At 38.5% G+C, this 18,372-nt stretch overlaps 1 protein-coding gene across 1 annotated transcript in view; it reads right to left on the minus strand.

Moving 5' to 3' along the window:
- RYR2 (ryanodine receptor 2) overlaps positions 1-18,372 on the minus strand; it is a 6,224,161-nt gene that overhangs the window by 2,691,105 nt on the left and 3,514,684 nt on the right. Inside the window, exon 44 of the mRNA XM_044059048.1 lies at positions 13,200-13,303. Within this exon, the coding sequence (XP_043914983.1) occupies positions 13,200-13,303 (104 nt within the window). The remainder of the gene's footprint in view (positions 1-13,199; positions 13,304-18,372) is intronic.

Raw genomic sequence — 18,372 nt, forward strand, 5'->3', positions numbered from 1 at the left:
GTAGGAAGTCAGGAATGAAATGTATCCATCATTCTACAACATTATTCTCTTTGTTTTCTAGCTGAGTTTTCTTGTGAGTTCTCTTTTCTTGGTGTCAGCTGACTGCTCAGTACTTGACAAACTACACAAGTTGTCAGTCTCAGCCTGTCTTCAGGATTCTCAACTGTCTCCAGCAGTCTCAACTGTCTAATTTCAAAATATAACAGTCAGTTTTCTCCAGAGATGTCAAAGCAAACCCTGGAACTACTCTATCTCATCAATCAGATCTTTCTGTTCTTCAAGTCCTCAGTGACTCCAGTGCTTCTTTTGTGTCTCTGCAAACCACTAGGCCAGGCCTTCATGGATTGCTGCTGTTGCTGTTGTGATGAATGGCAGCAGGATATGTCCTCCAGTGACAGGTCTGATGGCAAGCTCAGAACTGAGATGTTATCTTCTTTGATAAGCCACTCTGGTGGGCATTTCCTAGTGGTCTTCTTATAGAGTACAGAACTGATTCAAAATGTCTTCAAACATCTTTAAGCCGGGGACAATATTTTCTAATTCACTCAACAAACAAACCTCTAAATTTAATTTCAGAAAAAAAAAAAATCACTGGATGTTGTTTCACTCTGCTTCACTTCCTAAACCCAGACTGATATAATCAAAATGTGATATATGCTGGTGCTGATCTGGGAACAAGCTAGCAGTATGCATGTGCCTGGCATGTTTATTGTACCATTTTTAATAATTTTTTCTAAATATTTACAATTCATCATTAGACTTTACCACTATATTTTAAGAAGATACTTTGTACCAGACAAGCATATATATGCTTTAAGAATCAAATAAAGTAAAATGATCCACTGAAGTTGATCTTTAGGAAGGAAAAATGTAAGGAAACAATGCAGATTGCAGATTAACACAAGCTGGAAGACAGCATTTGTGAACACTTAGCTGTGATAGTAGAACTTCTGAGCTCTGGCCCTAGTTATAGAGGTAGCATACTTAAAAGTGGTCCAGCAAAAAACAAAAAAAAATGCATGGACTATACCCCCAGATGGGTATATGCAGTTAAACTGTGGTAGTTACAGAGTGATGCACCCCCATGGCCAGGTATTTTATTTTGCATCGCTTTTTGTATAACATAACAGAGAATCATGCAGTTTTGAATAACAGACACAAATAATTTATTCATACATCGAGAGCTCCACACTAAAGTATCAGTTGTGTGCATGCAGAAGATGTGGATTATATTGTCATAGCTATTGTGCTTCCACATGAAATTTAAAGAGGAATGGTTTTCTGACAGTACTCCTCACTTCTGTTAAAGAAAAATAAGGTTAAATGTCATGCAAAATTGGTTCACAAAGCAGACTTACTAGCTTTTATAAAATGGCACTGGGGTATGGAGTAAGAGGTAAAAAAGAAGATATGTACTTACCACAAAGTTCCATCTGGGTTGTCCATTTTTATTTTTCCTCAACAGATTTGGTTCAGATCTGGTTCATTACTACAGCTTGTTGTAACCATGAAGCAAAGCTCTCAAGCTTCTCCCTTACCCACAACGCACCAACCCCTAACATACGTCAAATCTTGTTTGCTAGAATAGAATAAGTAAGAAATATTGCTAACAATTTCTGTTTACAGAAAGCCATTATCTTGAGCTCAATGGAAGGACCAGAGGAGTCCTTAAAAACTCACGTTCTTCCAGAAATCATTGTTGAATGTTTGAGGGTTGGTGGGAGGGGAGTTGAGGAAGAATGAAAATGGACAATGCAGATGGAATGTTATGGTGAGTACATAACTTCTTTAACTGATGTTGTCAATTTTCATTCATTTCTCAACAGTTGAGACAGAATCCCCAACTACCTGATATCCCAGCTGGACTGTAAGGAAGGATATTCTTATTTAAGGTTGAACCAAAGGCTGCTCTTCCTCTTGAGACAAGATCTAGTTTGTAATGAGTAACAAAGGTATGAGGATTAGCCTAAGTTGCAGCTGCACATATGTCGTCCATGGAATGCCTGGATAAAAACACTGACGAAGTTGCCATGGATATAGCTGAGTGGGTTCACAAAGGTTTTTATTGTAGACAAAATATATACAGTCAGTAAGCCATCTTGCCAAGGTTACTTTTCTAACTGATTAACCTAATTTGGTATCTGCAAAGGAGACAACAGCTGATCAGATTTTCTAAATTCTTTTGCCCTATATAAGTTGAAACGTAACTGTCTATGAATATCTAACAAGTGCAACATATATTCTCCTTTGTTTTTAAATTTTGGAAAGAAGCCAGGCAGATTAATAGACTGGTTGATGTTGGACTCTAACACCACCTTAGGAAGGAAAGAAGGGTTGGTCCGAAATGTTACTTGATCGCTATGAAGAATTAAGTAGGAAGGTTTGGAGGATAATGTTTGAAGTTCAGTAATTCTTCCCAGCAAAGGTAATGGCCACAAGAAAAATAGTTTTTCAGTTCAGAAATTTAAGATCACATTTTGCTGCTGATTCAAAGGGGAATGAGTTAAGGCTTGCAGTAATAAATTCAAGTCTCATGGTGGAGTAGGGTCTTCGTAAGTTGTCTCAATAGAAGAGTGCATCTCAAGACGGTCTTACATATCTGAATCCAGGGAAGAATTAAAAAAAAAAAACAATATGGAAGTTAGATAAAGCTGCCAGTTGAGCTCTAATGGCTGAAAAGCTAGCTCCTTCATTAAAAAATGTTGCCAAAAACTCAAGGATACTCTGTATAGGGGCTGAAAAAAAGGTCAAAATGTTTCTGATGTGCCCTAAAAACAAAGCTCTTCCATTTACTTCTGTAAAGTTTCCTCATAGAAGCTTTATGGGAAGATGAAAGCATGTGATGGACAGGGGAAGACAGCATTAATTGTCTGGTTATTAAAGGAAGTGGAGAAACCACCCTGTCAGCTTTACATTTAAGATATCCGGATGAATTATTCCCGTCAGGAGGTCTGGAACTGGATTCAAAATTCAAGGTCGGTAGACTAGGTGAGGCCAAAGAAAGGGGAAACAAATTTGTTGAGGCCAGTAAGGTGCAATGAGGATGACTCTGTTCTTCAACCTGGACAATTTCTGCAGAAATTTTGTGATCAGGGGATTTGGGGGATAAGCATAAAGGAGACCATGGGTCAATCATGGAGCAGAGTATCCATGAGTGATTCCCCCAGTGGGGGATCATGGCAAAGATGCTGCTGCACTTATTGTTTAGGGGAGAAGCAAAAAGATCACAGCAAGGCTGGCCCCACTGATGGAAAATCATTTCTGCCACTTTGTTGTTGAGGCACCATCATGAGGTAGTGGAATGGACCTGCTCAACTTGTCTGCTATCACACTGGACTTCCCTTGGATGTTCATTGCTATCAGAAAGTGGTTGGAAGAGATCGCCCATTGCCACACTCTAAGGGCTTCTTGGCACAAGGCGTACGATCTGGTTCCTCCTTGTTTGTTTATGTACCAGACTACTGACATTGTCTGAATCACAATTGTTCCTGAAAGGATAGAGACTGGAAATGCTTGCAACATTAAGGACACTGCTCTCATTTCTAGAACGTTAATATTCGTGTTGGCCTCTTCTGGGGAATGAGTGACTTGGACAGTTTTCTCCAGGAATTACACCATCCTTACCTGATGCATCTATGGTCACTATAGCCTTGAGCTGATGGATAATGAAAGGACACCCTTGAAGAACTGGATCTGACCGAATCTACCACCACAGATACTTTTTGCATGCCTGGGTGTTTTTTATTTGGACTGGCATGTGTTGATAAAGAATTGACCACTGAGTTGTTAGCATTAATTGAGGAATCCTCATGTGGAATCCCCCTAAAGGAACTATAATTATAGCTGCTGACATTGACCCTAAGGCTTGCAGAATCAAATCGTGCTGAAATTGCTGTACTATGAATTATCTTCTTGACCTGAAATCTGATAGTCTGTACTCTTGCAAGTGGAAGAGAAACTGTTACTGATAACATGTTGAAAAATGTTCCTATAAATTCCAGTATCAAAATTTGCTGTAACTTATGGTAATTCCTAGAAGGAAGCAAGTTTGGAGTACCTGACCTCTTGCTCTTTGAGTAGATCCCTGGACAGGGCAGTAATGAGCCAGTTGTCCAAATACAGAAACAGCCGGACTCCCTGCTGTCTCAAGTGAGCTGCTAACACTGCCATGCATTTGGTGAACACCCTGGGGGCTGCAGTGAGACTAAAGGGCAGGGCTCTGAACTGGTAATGATTGGCTCTCAGCCAGATGTGTAAATACCTTCTGGACTGTCTGTTCATTTTCATGTGATAGTATGCATCTTGAAGGTCTATCAAGCACATCCAGTCATCTTTTCCCAAAAAGGGCAAAATGGACTGAACCATGACCATCTAAAACTTTGTATCGAACTGATTTGTTCAAGTTGCTGAGCTCCAAAGTTGGTCTCCAGTCCCCTGTTTTCTTTGGCAATAAAAAGAATCTTGAGTAAGTTCTGGATTGTATCTGGTCTTGGATGACTCTTTTTCTAGCAGCTTATGTATTTCAAGTACACTGTTTTAATCTGACTGGGTGCAAAATCAGGAAATTTGCATGAGGATAGAGGTGGAATGGAAAAGGGAATTATATAATGTCTGGAAATAATTTTCTGCACTCACAAATCTTTTGTGATATCTAACCAGGCTCTCTGGTGCAGAGATAAACAACACCTGATTGCCTCCAGAGGTGGCAATTTGGCCTCCTTTCAGGAGTGTTGATAGGGTCTGTCAGAAAAAGAATTTCTAGAGTCTTTGTTTTGTGGGCCACCTCTGTTGCATGGGCGGCATCTTTTATTTGAGTTCCCCCCTCTGCCTCTGGGAAACTATCTCCATGTGGAGACTGGAAAGGACCATGGGATTTTATTAACCATATTTTTCATCCTCCACATTGGTTCTCAGCAAACTTGGACCCAAGGGCTCCAAAATGGACTGCTGGATCAGAGAAGGAGCCCTTCAAGTCCTCTTCATCAATGCTCCTTTTGTAAAACCTCTTTATTTGGCCCCAAAGTGAAGGATACACTCTCCAGATGCTAGCAATATGGAAAGACCCTCTCTGCAGTGGGATTACATTTTTCAACCCCCCCCCCCTTTAGGTCATTCTAAAGAAGCATAGATGAAAGAGGACTTAAAGGGCTCTGCAAAGTCATACAAGTGCATGCAGGCATGCACTGCCCTTGAGTTACCCACAGATGCATGAGAGATAAGCCTCATGGATGAATTTGAAATGGACTGAAGGGTTGCCAACTGTGAGATCACATAAGCCTGAGTCTCAGCAGTACTGGTAATTGTTGTTTGACTAATTTTATATCATTGTTGGCTGACTTCAGAGTTGTGCACTGTTATTTTTGCTTCACTGTATAGTTTTTCAGATCTCTGCTGAAGGTGTTGGTTTTCCCATACCAACCCTCCCTATTCCTGTGTTGTTGTTTATATTTGGAAGTTTTTGCAGTTGCCCACCCCCACTGTAGATTTGATCTGGGGCACTCCCCCCAGTCCCATCTCTTTACCTCATTCTACCTAATAGACTCCTTCTGCATTGTTTTTAGTCATTTTTAATTTAATTGCATTTTTTAAACTGTTTGGTCTAGCATTGCTACATACTTAAGTGTGCTAGCTTGCACTGCATTTGAACAGTTTTGACTGCTGTTTTAGCTATTTTTCTGTATATATATATATATATATATATATGTATATATATATATATATATATATATATATATATATATATATATATATATATACAAATATATATATGCCTTTCCTGTAACTAGTGTAGTCCAGATTCAGATTTGCTGTATCCAAGACTGTATGTAAGCTTCTGAGCCCCCCCCCCCAAGCTTTCTGTGTTGGAGGGAAGCCTTCTAGCTTATCAGTGGGACTGGTAAGCACTAGGTAACCTATTTACCACATAAGGAGTGGTTCTGGCCCAGAAATTGTAGTTATTGGCCGTTTGGGCAGTTTTTCCATCTCTCTCAACTTTCTGATTTAAAAGCCCACATTTGCACTTGTTTCCCCCTTTCCTGTAACTAGTTTAGTCCAGTTACAGATTCTTACTTTTAACACTTGAATTTGCTTATTCATGATCAGCACTTGTTCAGAACTTGTAAGCACTAAATAAAGCACTCAGCCTTCCTCATTACCTAGAGGAAAACAGTTTTGGTACTTACTTTCCTCACTTGCTTAGAGAAAAACAGCTCTTGTACTCACTTTCCTCACTTATCTAGAGGAAAATAGTTTTGTATTCAGGCATGTCCAAGGGTCAGCTCCCAGTGTTCTCTCCTGTCTATCTGATGAATCTGGGCATCTTGGGGAAATGTAGAAATTGCCTCATGTACACAGACAACCCTCTCCTCCTACCACCTAACACTACAACCTGTGAGAGATGCACTTATCTAGCCAAACTGGAGGTAAAGCTCTCTCCAATCAAAACTGAACTTGATAGTCAAGAGGAGAAGGTAAACACTTGCACCACACCACACTCATCACATAGACTCACTAAATCTACACCACCAAAATCCACACATAGAAACACAAAAACATTCATGGAGGCTCTCAATAATAATCTGCTCAAGCATCAGAGACCTCCAAAGCAGAAATGCAAGCAACCTCCACCCCCCAAAATAACCCAAATGACACATAGCCCGCAGACTCAGTGTGCCACTCAACCTCAGCTAATAAGGCAAAACAACGTACCCAACACACTAGTCATAGGCGACTCTATAGTCAGGCACACTGATGTGCCACTCACCAGGCTAAACAAGGAGAAGGTTACTGTCAGCTGCCTGTCGGGTGCCAGGATCCGTCACATAACCCACGCACTCAGGTCACTCCACAACAAGTACAAATATGACTCTGTCATTGTTCATGTTGGTGTGAACGACCTGAGATGTACCTCCCTGGACTACATGAAAAGAGACATGGAAGAGCTCTCCGATCTTGTAGCCCACGCAGGTATGACCATAGCCCTGAGTAGCATTCTGCCATCACCCAGTACAAGGACAAAATGATTGACTTCAACAATTGGCTAAGCTTCTGGTGACATTCTAAAGGGATCTGGTATCTGTCTGCCTTGGATGGCATGGTCGACAGACCACGATGCTTTGCCAGAGATGGCCTGCACCTGTCACCCCTGGGATTCCGGATACTGGCTAAGGTTCTTGCCACCCCTGTAGTGCCTTTTTTAGGCAAGGTTCAAATGACAAATTCACCACCATAACAGGAACAGGCAAGCAAAAACTGAGGGTGATGCTACTCAATGCTAGAAGTCTAAATCTCAAAATACACTCACTTGAGGCACTCCTTAAAATGGAGAACCTCGATATCTGTGCAATGACTGAGACCTGGTTCAAGGCTCCAGAGAGCACCCCTGCACTACCAGGCTATAACTCATACCACATTTTTCGGCCATGTAACCTGGACTGGAGCACCAAAGGCGGAGGTGTGTCCATATTCATTAAGGATATCCACACCTCCAGGCTAGTTGCTCAGCATAATGCAGCCAAGGTTATCCAAGTGCAACTAACTCTGAGCAAAACTGCAATCCAAATTGTAGCTTGCTACAGATCACCCACCATGCCCCAGGATTCCCACTCATCTTTTCTTGATGTACTGGAAAATATTAGGGTTCAACCAAACACCCTAATAATGGACGATTTCAACTACCCCACCATTAACTGGGAAAACTACTCATGTACCAACTCCTTCACTCAACGCTTTCTGGGATTCATAAACTCCAATGCCCTGGATCAACTTATCCACACCCCCACCAGGGGCAACAATATCCTAGATCTAGTCATTACCAATATGTTCCACACCTGAAGTCAACGCCTCATTGGTCCGATCCGACCATAAGCTAATTACCCTAGATATCCACATACTGCTTCCACCCCTCCATTAAGGAAACCATGGTAAAAAATTTCTCCAAAGCCAACTTCATGCTTCTTAAAACAAAAGTGGTGAACTTCATGACACCCATGCAGATGGACAATACAGTTACAACTACTGAATCCTACACAATTGCACTTTACAAGCACTTACATGAGTGCATGGATCGTGTTATCCCAAACAAAACCAAGACGCTATCCTCCAAAAAAAGAAAGCCAATCTGGTGGTGCCCTGCCATAAACAAACTGTACAACAGAAGGAAGAAACTCTAGCAAAAGAGAGTAAAATCTCACAAGTGGAGGAGCTCCCTGGTCAGCCTCAGTAAGAAGCTGCGATCCCTGATAAAATCCTCCAAAGCTAGTTACGAAAACAAAATCGCCACTGATTCTAAAGACAAACACAAAGCATTCTATAGCTATGTCATGAATCTCAATGGCAACACTCAGATCTGCTCTGAGTTACAGCACAGTGGCACTAAATATACAGACCCAACTGATATTGCCAACATCCTGGCAGATGTGCTGACAGTGTTTATATTAATTTTTTTTACACTAATAGGAATATTCCTTTAAGGGGGCATAACTACATTTTTAATTAATTAGAGTATAAAAATATGTATTGTATTTGACGTCACTTGTCTGATGAAGTTCTGTGGTTCAGGACGAAAGCACTTACCAGCTTTCTGTTTGTGGAAATAAATTTGTTTTTTAACCAGTGGATTATCGGCTCATTTCTTTGGTACAAAAATACAATTTGCAACAGTTACAAAAGTACTACTGAGTTTCTGGACACCTTGGCAGCCTGTCTGTATTTTTTGCAACAGTTTTTATCTGTGTTTTGGATCAAAGAAGGTGCCGATAATGGAGGGTGGTAGAGCAAACCAAGGCTTCCTGAACTGAGGGTTTGAAGCTGGGATAACTCCCATCTGTATCTGCAATGAGAGAAATCATATCATCATCTTATCCACACCAGCTTCAGTGACACTCCTGGAAGAACTAGAGAAGGCTACAGAAGGAGATTTTGAATTCTGTCTTTCCAAAAATGGAGATGACATCCTAGACTGCACCACATCAATAGATGGAGAATATCGAGTTCTCAGATGAAGCCTTGGATCTGATGAACTCAGATATGAAGAAGGTTTTGGAGATCCAGAAGCTTGCTTCAATACGGAAGCCTTTGGATCTGTCTGATGCCTCTTTTTTGGAGGTTAAATTGATGATGGAGTGGAAGATCCAGACAATCTTGGGGAGTTTTTTTGAAGTCTCCTTAGAAATAGTCTTAGGGTGTTCAGCCTCATTAGTTGCTTCAGAAAAGGCAGAAGGTAACAGACCTTTTAATATCAATTTCTTCATACGATCTGCAATAGCTCACGGATTAAAATTCTTACAAATAGAACAGTCTATGTTCATATGGTCTGGGCCCAGGCAATAATCACACAAATTATATGCAGCTGAGAGCAGAAGCTAATGATCACATTTTTTACATTTCATAAACCCCAGATATCTTCAAAAATAAGAAGGAAGTAAATAGTAAAGATTTTTTTTTTTTAAATAAGGTCAGGAGAAATAAGGGCAAGGGAGGAAAAAATACCAAGAATGGTATGCAAGACTACACTGAAAAGTGTAAAGAAATAGTTAAATAGAAAAAGGGGAAATAATTATGAAAATACCAGCAATGGTGTATAAAAGGGATACACTAAATTTACGAGAAATATATATATATATATATATATATATACATACATGGAAAAAATAGCCAAGAAAAATAAGCTCGAGAGCTCATATGACCATGTCTATTTTGCAAAAATTGTCAATTGAGATCTGAGGTATGTTTGGGGTTGGTGCACTGTGGGCAAGGTAGAAGCTTGAGAGCTTTATGGTCACCACGAGCTATAGTAATGGCCGAGTTGAATCTGAGGATTGGATACGGACCCACTGCTTAGGAATGAATGAAAACTGACAACATCAAATAATATATTTGCTGTAAAATGTATGTATTTATTTATTTATTTGTTTGCATTTGTTTACCAGGATGGTCCACTGGCCCAGAAGTGCACATTTTCAGTGGAGTCCCGGGGAGAAAAGCTCCACATATAAGACATTTCACATACAATACAGAAGACATTAAGTACATATTATTGGCAGCTTATACAATTGGTGAAAAAAGCAGTACATAAGTAATCATTCTCAAACAAAAGATATTGTATAAGCAACACAGAGTATATTCATGAGAACATTCCATACGAGTAGTTTTCAGCTAGCAAAATTTATATAGGACACTTCATGCACTGGCTGCAAAGCAGATATAGGAATTAATTAGAGACTAGATACTTAAACTTTTCACATGTTTAGGAGGTGTAATAGCTGAGCAATAGGCTATATGAGTCCTGTTGCAGGAATCAGCAAAGTCAGTGGGTACTGCTGCAGATATAAGTGGTGGTATGATATTAAGGTAGGCTGCAAGAGTACCTGAATGTCTCGCCTGGTTCAATGGTAGGTCTATAAAGGTTAGGAAGTAGACAGGAGGGATCAAAGTTAGGACAATGAGGGCTAGTAGAAGAGGGAAGTGGACAGGATGGAGAGGTGAAGTAAATAAAAAGATAGGTGGATATGAAAGAAGGATGCCAGAGTACTAGAGGGGGGTAAGAATAGCTGTAATGGTTGAAGTTAGGTTATATGAGATGTGAAAAAGATGAAATGTGAATGTGCAAAAGAGACAGAACTTCATCATTTGCCTAAAATGGCATGTCTTGAAAGGCTAAATGTGTAATTGCTATCATGTCTTCTCAAAGAATCCAACACATCAGTAAAGCATGAATATCATGAATGAATAATGACTGTATTGTGACAAAAGAAAGTGTATTACTCCATTTAGATCTTTACATTTTTCTAAAAGTTGTTGTGTCTTTTGGCTTTTCCGGGTTAGGGGTCGCCACAGCGGAACTCCGGTCCACTAATGATTGGCAGTAGATTTTTATGTGCCGAGTTGCTGGCCCTGATGCACAACCTTCAACGAAGGTACGCCCATTCACACATGCCTCCACACAGAAGACGCTCTAGCTGAGAATCGAACAGGACAATGTCTTACTGTGAGGCGACAACACTACCGCAGCACCACCACCGTCATACTTCTAAAACTTGCTGTTTCCAGTCCCTTTTGATCCCTGTTTATATAAAACTTTTTCAGAGCATCATTGTAGATAAAGTATTTTTAATTGAAAAAGTAAAGTGTTCAAGGACATTGCCTCTTAACTACGCAAATGGCATATAGGTCTTTAATAATGGTTTCAGACCAATATGCTATAATCAATTAACTATGGACATGTTTCTCCCTTGTTCGGACATACCAGTGTAGCTTACATGTAGTCTTGTTATGCTCTGGAACACTTGGTTTCTTTGGCTGTATCATACAAGTATCTGCTGTGAGACATTTTTTTGCTTTTTTGTTTGCTCTTTGACTTCCCAAAAACAGAATACCACTGCCTCACAATCGGAAAAGCCATGTGGCTCTGAGTTAAGCACAGAGCCAACCTCTTACTGTTTACTTCTCTTCAAGCTGCTGCAGCATGATGTGTTCACTATCCTTGCAGCCAAACTCAGCACCACTCCCCCCTCCCCCCACACATGCACACACACACACACACACACACACACACACACACACACACACACACACACACACACACACACACACACACACACACACACACACACACACACACACACACACACACACACACACACACACACACACACACACACATATAGCATTTGAGCACAATCACAATCTGGTCCTATTTTGCAGACCCTCTTGTGAAGGTAAGAAGAAGGGAGAGCCTGTTTCAGAGGAGACTCTTTCCAAATGGTTACCTCAGGCTATTACCTTTTATTATTTCCACCACAAGAAAACTGTTTAAGGCAGGGTCAAGGCACATTCTACCAAGGCCTTGGCTTCATCTATAACTTGTTGGAAATGGTTGAACTCTACATGTATTCTTGAAGCAGTAACCCTATCCTCTGTGCAAACATTTGCAAATGTCCATAAACTAGATTTCTTTTCCTTGTCTAGGACAAGCTTTGCTAGGACTATTCTCCAGGTGTTCATGAACCCTTCCACCCCCCCCCCCCAATTGTTCTAATCTATGATATTCCACCCATATATCTCAGGCTACTGCAGCAGTGATTAATATGAAGAACATAGTACAGCTTTCTAAGTAAACTTACCATAAAAGTAGACATTTGAATGATCACTGCTGCAGTAGCCAATCCCTGCCCCCACCCCCTTGTTTTTGGTGTGTTTTTTATGCCAAGGTGTGGATTTTATTTTTTCTTGTACTGTCCCCTCAAGGCTTAGCCTTCATGTGTCATCTGGCATGAAAGTGCTAAAGGGCTTGAAACCCAAACCTGTCAACTTGAACTAAAAGTTTAGGCATGTGAAAGGTGTCCTGAAGATTTGGCAGCTGTCCGGCTGTAATCTCCTTGGTAGGATATAGCCCATATAGCTTAGTTTACTGAAGCAGTGATCAATATAAAAAAATATCTGGACTATAATGTACAAACTAGAGATTCTCCACACTAATACCCAAACTCTAGCAATCACTGCTCAGCTACATAAAATACCACAATAACTACAATGGCATACAATGCAAATGCTTTTCTAACCCTATCTCCTAGAATTCTCATAATTTACTTGAAGTCTAACAACTGCTTCCTTAAATGTAATAACATTCCTTCATTTGGTCTGGAAAGCTACAAATGTTGAGACTTGTTAATTTTAAACATGTTCTGTCTTACTGCATATGTTATTTTTTACTGTAGATATCACTTATTAATCAGCTGAGACATATTATCTAGTGGAGGTAATCTCTCTTAGTTTGCTTTTTACTCTTGTTTTACATCTAATCTTGCTGCTAATTTCTGAACACTGTACGTCTGCATTATGTTTATGTTTCATTTACCTTCCTGAGTGGGCCTGAATTGGTCACATCTGATCACTGCCCTTCCCTGGAAAACAAAGTACAGTTTAACTAACTAACTAAACTAACTAACTAACTAACTAACTAACTAACTAACTAACTAACTAACTAACTAACCAACCTGTGCATTTTACTTCTTCCTGAGGTAGATGTACATCTTGTTTTTAAAAGCTGATGTATAGTCTGAACAATTCTGTAGAATGCTCCCTGATTTTCACAGTGATTGTCATGTCCATTACACTCATTGAGAAAACCACCAAGCAACAGCACTGAAGGCTAACAAAAGAATTGATAAAATATACATAAAGAAAAAAGTATTACTTACTTTTTCTAAATCAGGTTCTCGTAAAGCTAGAGCCAGTTCGTTATTGTCCATCACTGATGCAGCTGCCACATCAAGTGGGGTCGAGCCTCGCATAGAAGGAGAAGCTATGAAAGACAAGATAAATTTCAACATTTTTTGAAAATGGCATTAGTAAATTCTCAAAGCTGATATATCAAAACCAAAAAAAAAGAAAAAAAAAACTCTGCTAATAATACTGTCTTTAAAGCATTATTTAAAACTGTAGATATCACAGATAAAGGGGTTATCACTTCACAGCAAAATACTCAGAAGTCAGCAATTTCCTATATTTTAATTATAGCTGCCAATACTGGAGGCTTGTTTCACTTTTATATAATGCACCTTTTTTAATCTGAAAAGTCAGTCTTACCTACCATTTTCCACTGAATGAAAACTGTAGGCATAACTGATTAACAAAAATTACCGAAGAAAACATAAACATTAATATACCTGCATGTAACCATATCACCTAACCTATCTCCTTTCTGATTCTCTTCACCTCTCTCAAGAATCACTGAAGATTGACTCACTTTAGAAACATATATATATATATATATATATATATATATATATATATATATATATATATATATTGTACATTGTACATTACACTCTGCTTGATTGTACATAGCACTGTACTTGTTCACTACAATGTATATATGCAGTTTATTATGTGTTCTGCATTTTTTTGATTGTGAAATGTTTTGCATTTCAACCAGGCTGAGCCTGAAACTGGCTTATTATTGGTCATGCACTATATCAGTAAACAAATATAAATAAATTAAAATTAAAATAAAATAAGAAACAATTCACTGAAAGCAATTAGAGAGCACAGAGTAAAACTACAGTTTAGAAATAACCCTGCACAGTTTCTTGACCAGATGTGGAATCCCAAACTTTTTGTTAATGTCATTCTTTCATGTAACATTGCCGTGCTTCCTACTTTAGCATGTCTGAAGTAAAATAAGGACCCCACCCTCCCACCCACTATGTAATACTTGTTTGGTGTGGTAAAGCAGAGCTCTCCAGTTCACATAGCTGCTTTACAGTATCCACCATTTGCTTTTTCACTTGCTTTTTCCGCATCACATTCTAGTTATGTAAATGGATACAGCTATGCAAGCCAGAAGATAAAGTGACCTTTTTCATTTGCTTTTTCCTCATCAAATTATATTTACTTAAATGGATATAACAATGCAAGCCATAAGATGAAGTTACATTTTTCCCTTTTCATGCCTTCTGTCCAACACTAGTGATTAACCTTCTAGTAAAAGTAAATAATATGTATCTGCACTTTCCAATTTTGAACATCTTCAAAGAAAACCATATAAATGAATATGTGTGAATTTCTATTACAACAAACCATCAGTCTTTGTGGTCTTTAAGTTTTATCCTACTAAATTAATTTATTTATGCCATCTATCATTTGCATGAACCATATTTAGTCTACTTGCTAAACATATTACAGCTACTTAATCCTCAAGAAAACCTTCCTTACTCCTATGCTTCTCCCTGTTAAATGCTAATGTGGATCTTTTTTGAACTATTAAAACTAACAAACTTTCACAAATTCTTGCATCAGGTTTTGCATGTATCCTCAATGATTTAATCTTGCATGAATTATGCAGCTCTTATCTAAAATGCCATTTTGAAATCAGACAAAATTACATTTTTAGACTGCATTGTGTACTGACTGTTGCATAATTAATAAGGTTGTGAATCACAGATGGCATGTTGAAAACTGTGTGTGGAAATATTAAGAACAGTAAAGTTATGGGTGCTTGATTGAGTTAAAAGTGTATTGTAAACAGACTGAAAGTACTATCATTTACACAAGTAAATTAAACAGACATCCATAACTTCACCCCTTCAAAATATTTTCACATCAGATTTTCAACATGCTATCCATTAGTACCACCCCATGAACTATGCAAATGCCACTGAGTAATTGCCTGGAAATATCACTTCAAAGTAGTTATTTCTCATATTAAAGCTGATTGAGTCTGCTGCATAGTGCATGAAATGGGGGATTCACAATGGCATGCAAAAAACATTCTGTGGAAATATTGAGAAGTGGTGATGTCAGCATTTTTTAAGGACAACAGCAGCACTTCCTTTCCCCTTTGAGAGTATTTGCTTCCTACAAAATTATCTCGTATTTCCAAATATTTAAAAAAAAGTGTTGGCAGTATTTTCTGTTCTGTGGTATTTCTAACATAGTCAGCTTCTTCAGAACACACCGTGTTGAGGCAGAATGAATTCTCACAATACTTTTTTTAGGAATTCATCTCATTTCTTCTTACATCATTTTGTCAATCACATCCAAAAGTTTACAGCTAATGAAAACACACATCAAGGTTATCTAGTTTTCTTTTGTTCTTTACACCCAACTGGGGCCATCAAACTATTCTGGCTCTAAGGGATCATACAGCTGCATACTTTCCCTCCCTTGTGGCCATAAACCTACTGAATCTTTGTTTAGTTCTGAAAGTTGTGTATACCTCAAAATAATGTATAATTTAAACATCTGAGAATATATGGAAAGTAAAGAAACAATTATAGAAAGTTGGAGGGCATGTAATATGTTACCAAGCAAGTTGTTGTAAGAAGAAGCATACAAAAACATTTGATTATGTAAATTATCAAAGAAGACAGTCCACTTAATGCTAAGTGGCAATTCCTGTGTAACGATATCTTATGCATTCCAAAATGTGCATTTCCCAGGTATATTTCTACAGATACATTTGATCTGGGTATGCTCAGCATTCATGAATGCTTTGTCTAATTTACTGTGAAATTGTTCCATAAAGAAGACAAAGTAAGAACAGAAATGAGCAGCTTTGTTGGCAGGATCAGGTACAGTGACGTTTTGATGTGTAATGCCATTTACAGTAGACTAAACAGCTGTTGTTTCCTAAGGCAGGAAATATCATATTAAAGCAACTGAGGGAAGGAAGATGGAGGGTGGGGTGGCTGTCTAAGACAGGACCTGAAATGCAAAGTCCATTTTTTAAAATGGTATATGATTAAAAGGGGACATAAGTGGCCCTTTTGATAATGTAAGTGTTTGCATTGCCACCAAGTGAGAGGTTAGGCCATACAATAAGAAAAAGTTCTCATTGCTAGGATGCCAGTGAAAACACAAAGCACACCCATGGCTGCCTAGATGGTGGCTTCTCTCAGACAGTGCAATGTCTGATCAATGGGAGGCTTAATGATTAGGGGCACAAAAATGACTATGTTAGCTCAGCTATTTGTTTACAACTCATGAAGCAATTTTCAACCAATATTTAAAACATGTAGCATATACATATCGGTAAGAGTTACATAATTAGGCACTAATGCTATTATTAAGGACTCTCAGAGCTATGGTACTATGATCTGTCAGGAGATACTAGGGCACTAAAAGCTGTTCCTTCACAGTGGATTGTGGGCAAGAATAACCTTCCAAGAAAATAAGATCATGTCCGCATGTTTGCTCCCATGAGGGCATTCAGAGTTAGCAAAAAGTTAATTTTAGTAGTTAGTAATTATTGCGCTTCTGGCATTTTTGGATTGTGTAAAATTTCTCAGTAAGATAAAAAGGTATATTTTGTCAGCTTCTTTATTTAGTAGTCATTCTAATAGTCCATATTAACCGAAACTAAATTAGAATGCCTGGAATTATTTTTCTGCTATACATCAAATTTTTCTCAAAAGACCTATGAAAACCAAAACATCATATGTTAAACATATCAATCCACTAAAACAAACAAATTCCATGTTCTAGCTGCAATAAAGTCTTACGGTGGGGACATTATAAGGAAATGACAGATATTTCCAGGGGTAATGAGGCCACCTACCCATGCTACATGATTCACGTTGCCAAGCAACATTCATACTGCATCAATTGTACCTTTTAGCAGTATCTGTGTTAGTGTACAGGCAGTATCTATGCAAGTGTACAGGCATGCACGTTCTCAATGATTTCAAGTAATATCTTAATCAGTATTTTTCTGTATCAACCTGCTGAAATGACAACCTTCGCCCCTACATTCAATGGTATGCTTTAACAATGATTAAGAAAAATACATAGAACACATGCATATTATGTGTGAAGACTGCAGATGTTTGGCATTTACTAAACAATTTTCTCAGTGGTTATTCAGTAACGATGTATGAAGACATATTGGTGTCATGGGCAGAAATACACATGCAGCAAAGTATGTATTGTATTGGGACTGAAACATTAACTAGTACTTTGTCTTAATCTTTTAAATATCTGTTGTGATACCCACATTCACTCATGTTAGAATTTTCAATTATATGTGGACTGATGCAGCTGAAAAGTACTCTTTTTAGAACTGTCTACTTTGATATCTTTATTTTTCTAAGTAACTTTAAACAGTGTATATAGACATGCTTGTCCATGGTAATAGCAGCAACCAAAGTGTTACACGCACGCATATAAAATGGCAGTAACTGTAATACAAAAAGCCTTAAGACAGCATCCTTTACAAAGTGTAGCATATAACCACACATGGTTCCTAACAAAGTTTTTTTTTCTCTTTTACTTCCCGCCTGTACACGTTTACATATTTTTGAATGTGTGCAGTTGAGCTACGGCTATGTCAATGGCTTCTAGGATCCCACCAATTTTGCCAGGAAGTAACAGTTACTTATGCTGGCCAAAAATCTTTAAACCTCCAAATGTCAGCCTTGTCATAACTACCAACTGACTCCCTCTTGAATTGTGCACTACCTACCTGTGCAATAAGTTAATACAATATATCCTTAAGTTCTTTCCTCCAGTGTGCAAAGGACCAGTAGTCTACATCTTTCTTAATACTCCAAATCTTCATTTTCCTTACTGTTCTGGTAACATTGGGTGCACACTGCCAACCAGATTAAAATCTCTTTCTTGATGCAGCCTCATTTTAGAGTTACAGCTCATTAACAAATAAAAAATTAAATTAAATTAAGCTACACATAAAGCACTAGATGATACTGACATTTTTATTATATGTTTTAAATAACTAATGTAATCTAAAACCAGGCAGCTCAGGAACAGCACCATTTGTGGATTAAGTTCTGTCATATTAAGGTGCCTTGCTAATGATATGTGCATGGTATGACACAAAATACAGGAAATAAACCTCAATATCTCTCAGACTAC

Source organism: Protopterus annectens, chromosome 1.part2 (genome assembly GCF_019279795.1).
Source record: "Protopterus annectens isolate FY-2018-M chromosome 1.part2, PAN1.0, whole genome shotgun sequence".
NCBI lineage: Eukaryota > Metazoa > Chordata > Ceratodontiformes > Protopteridae > Protopterus > Protopterus annectens.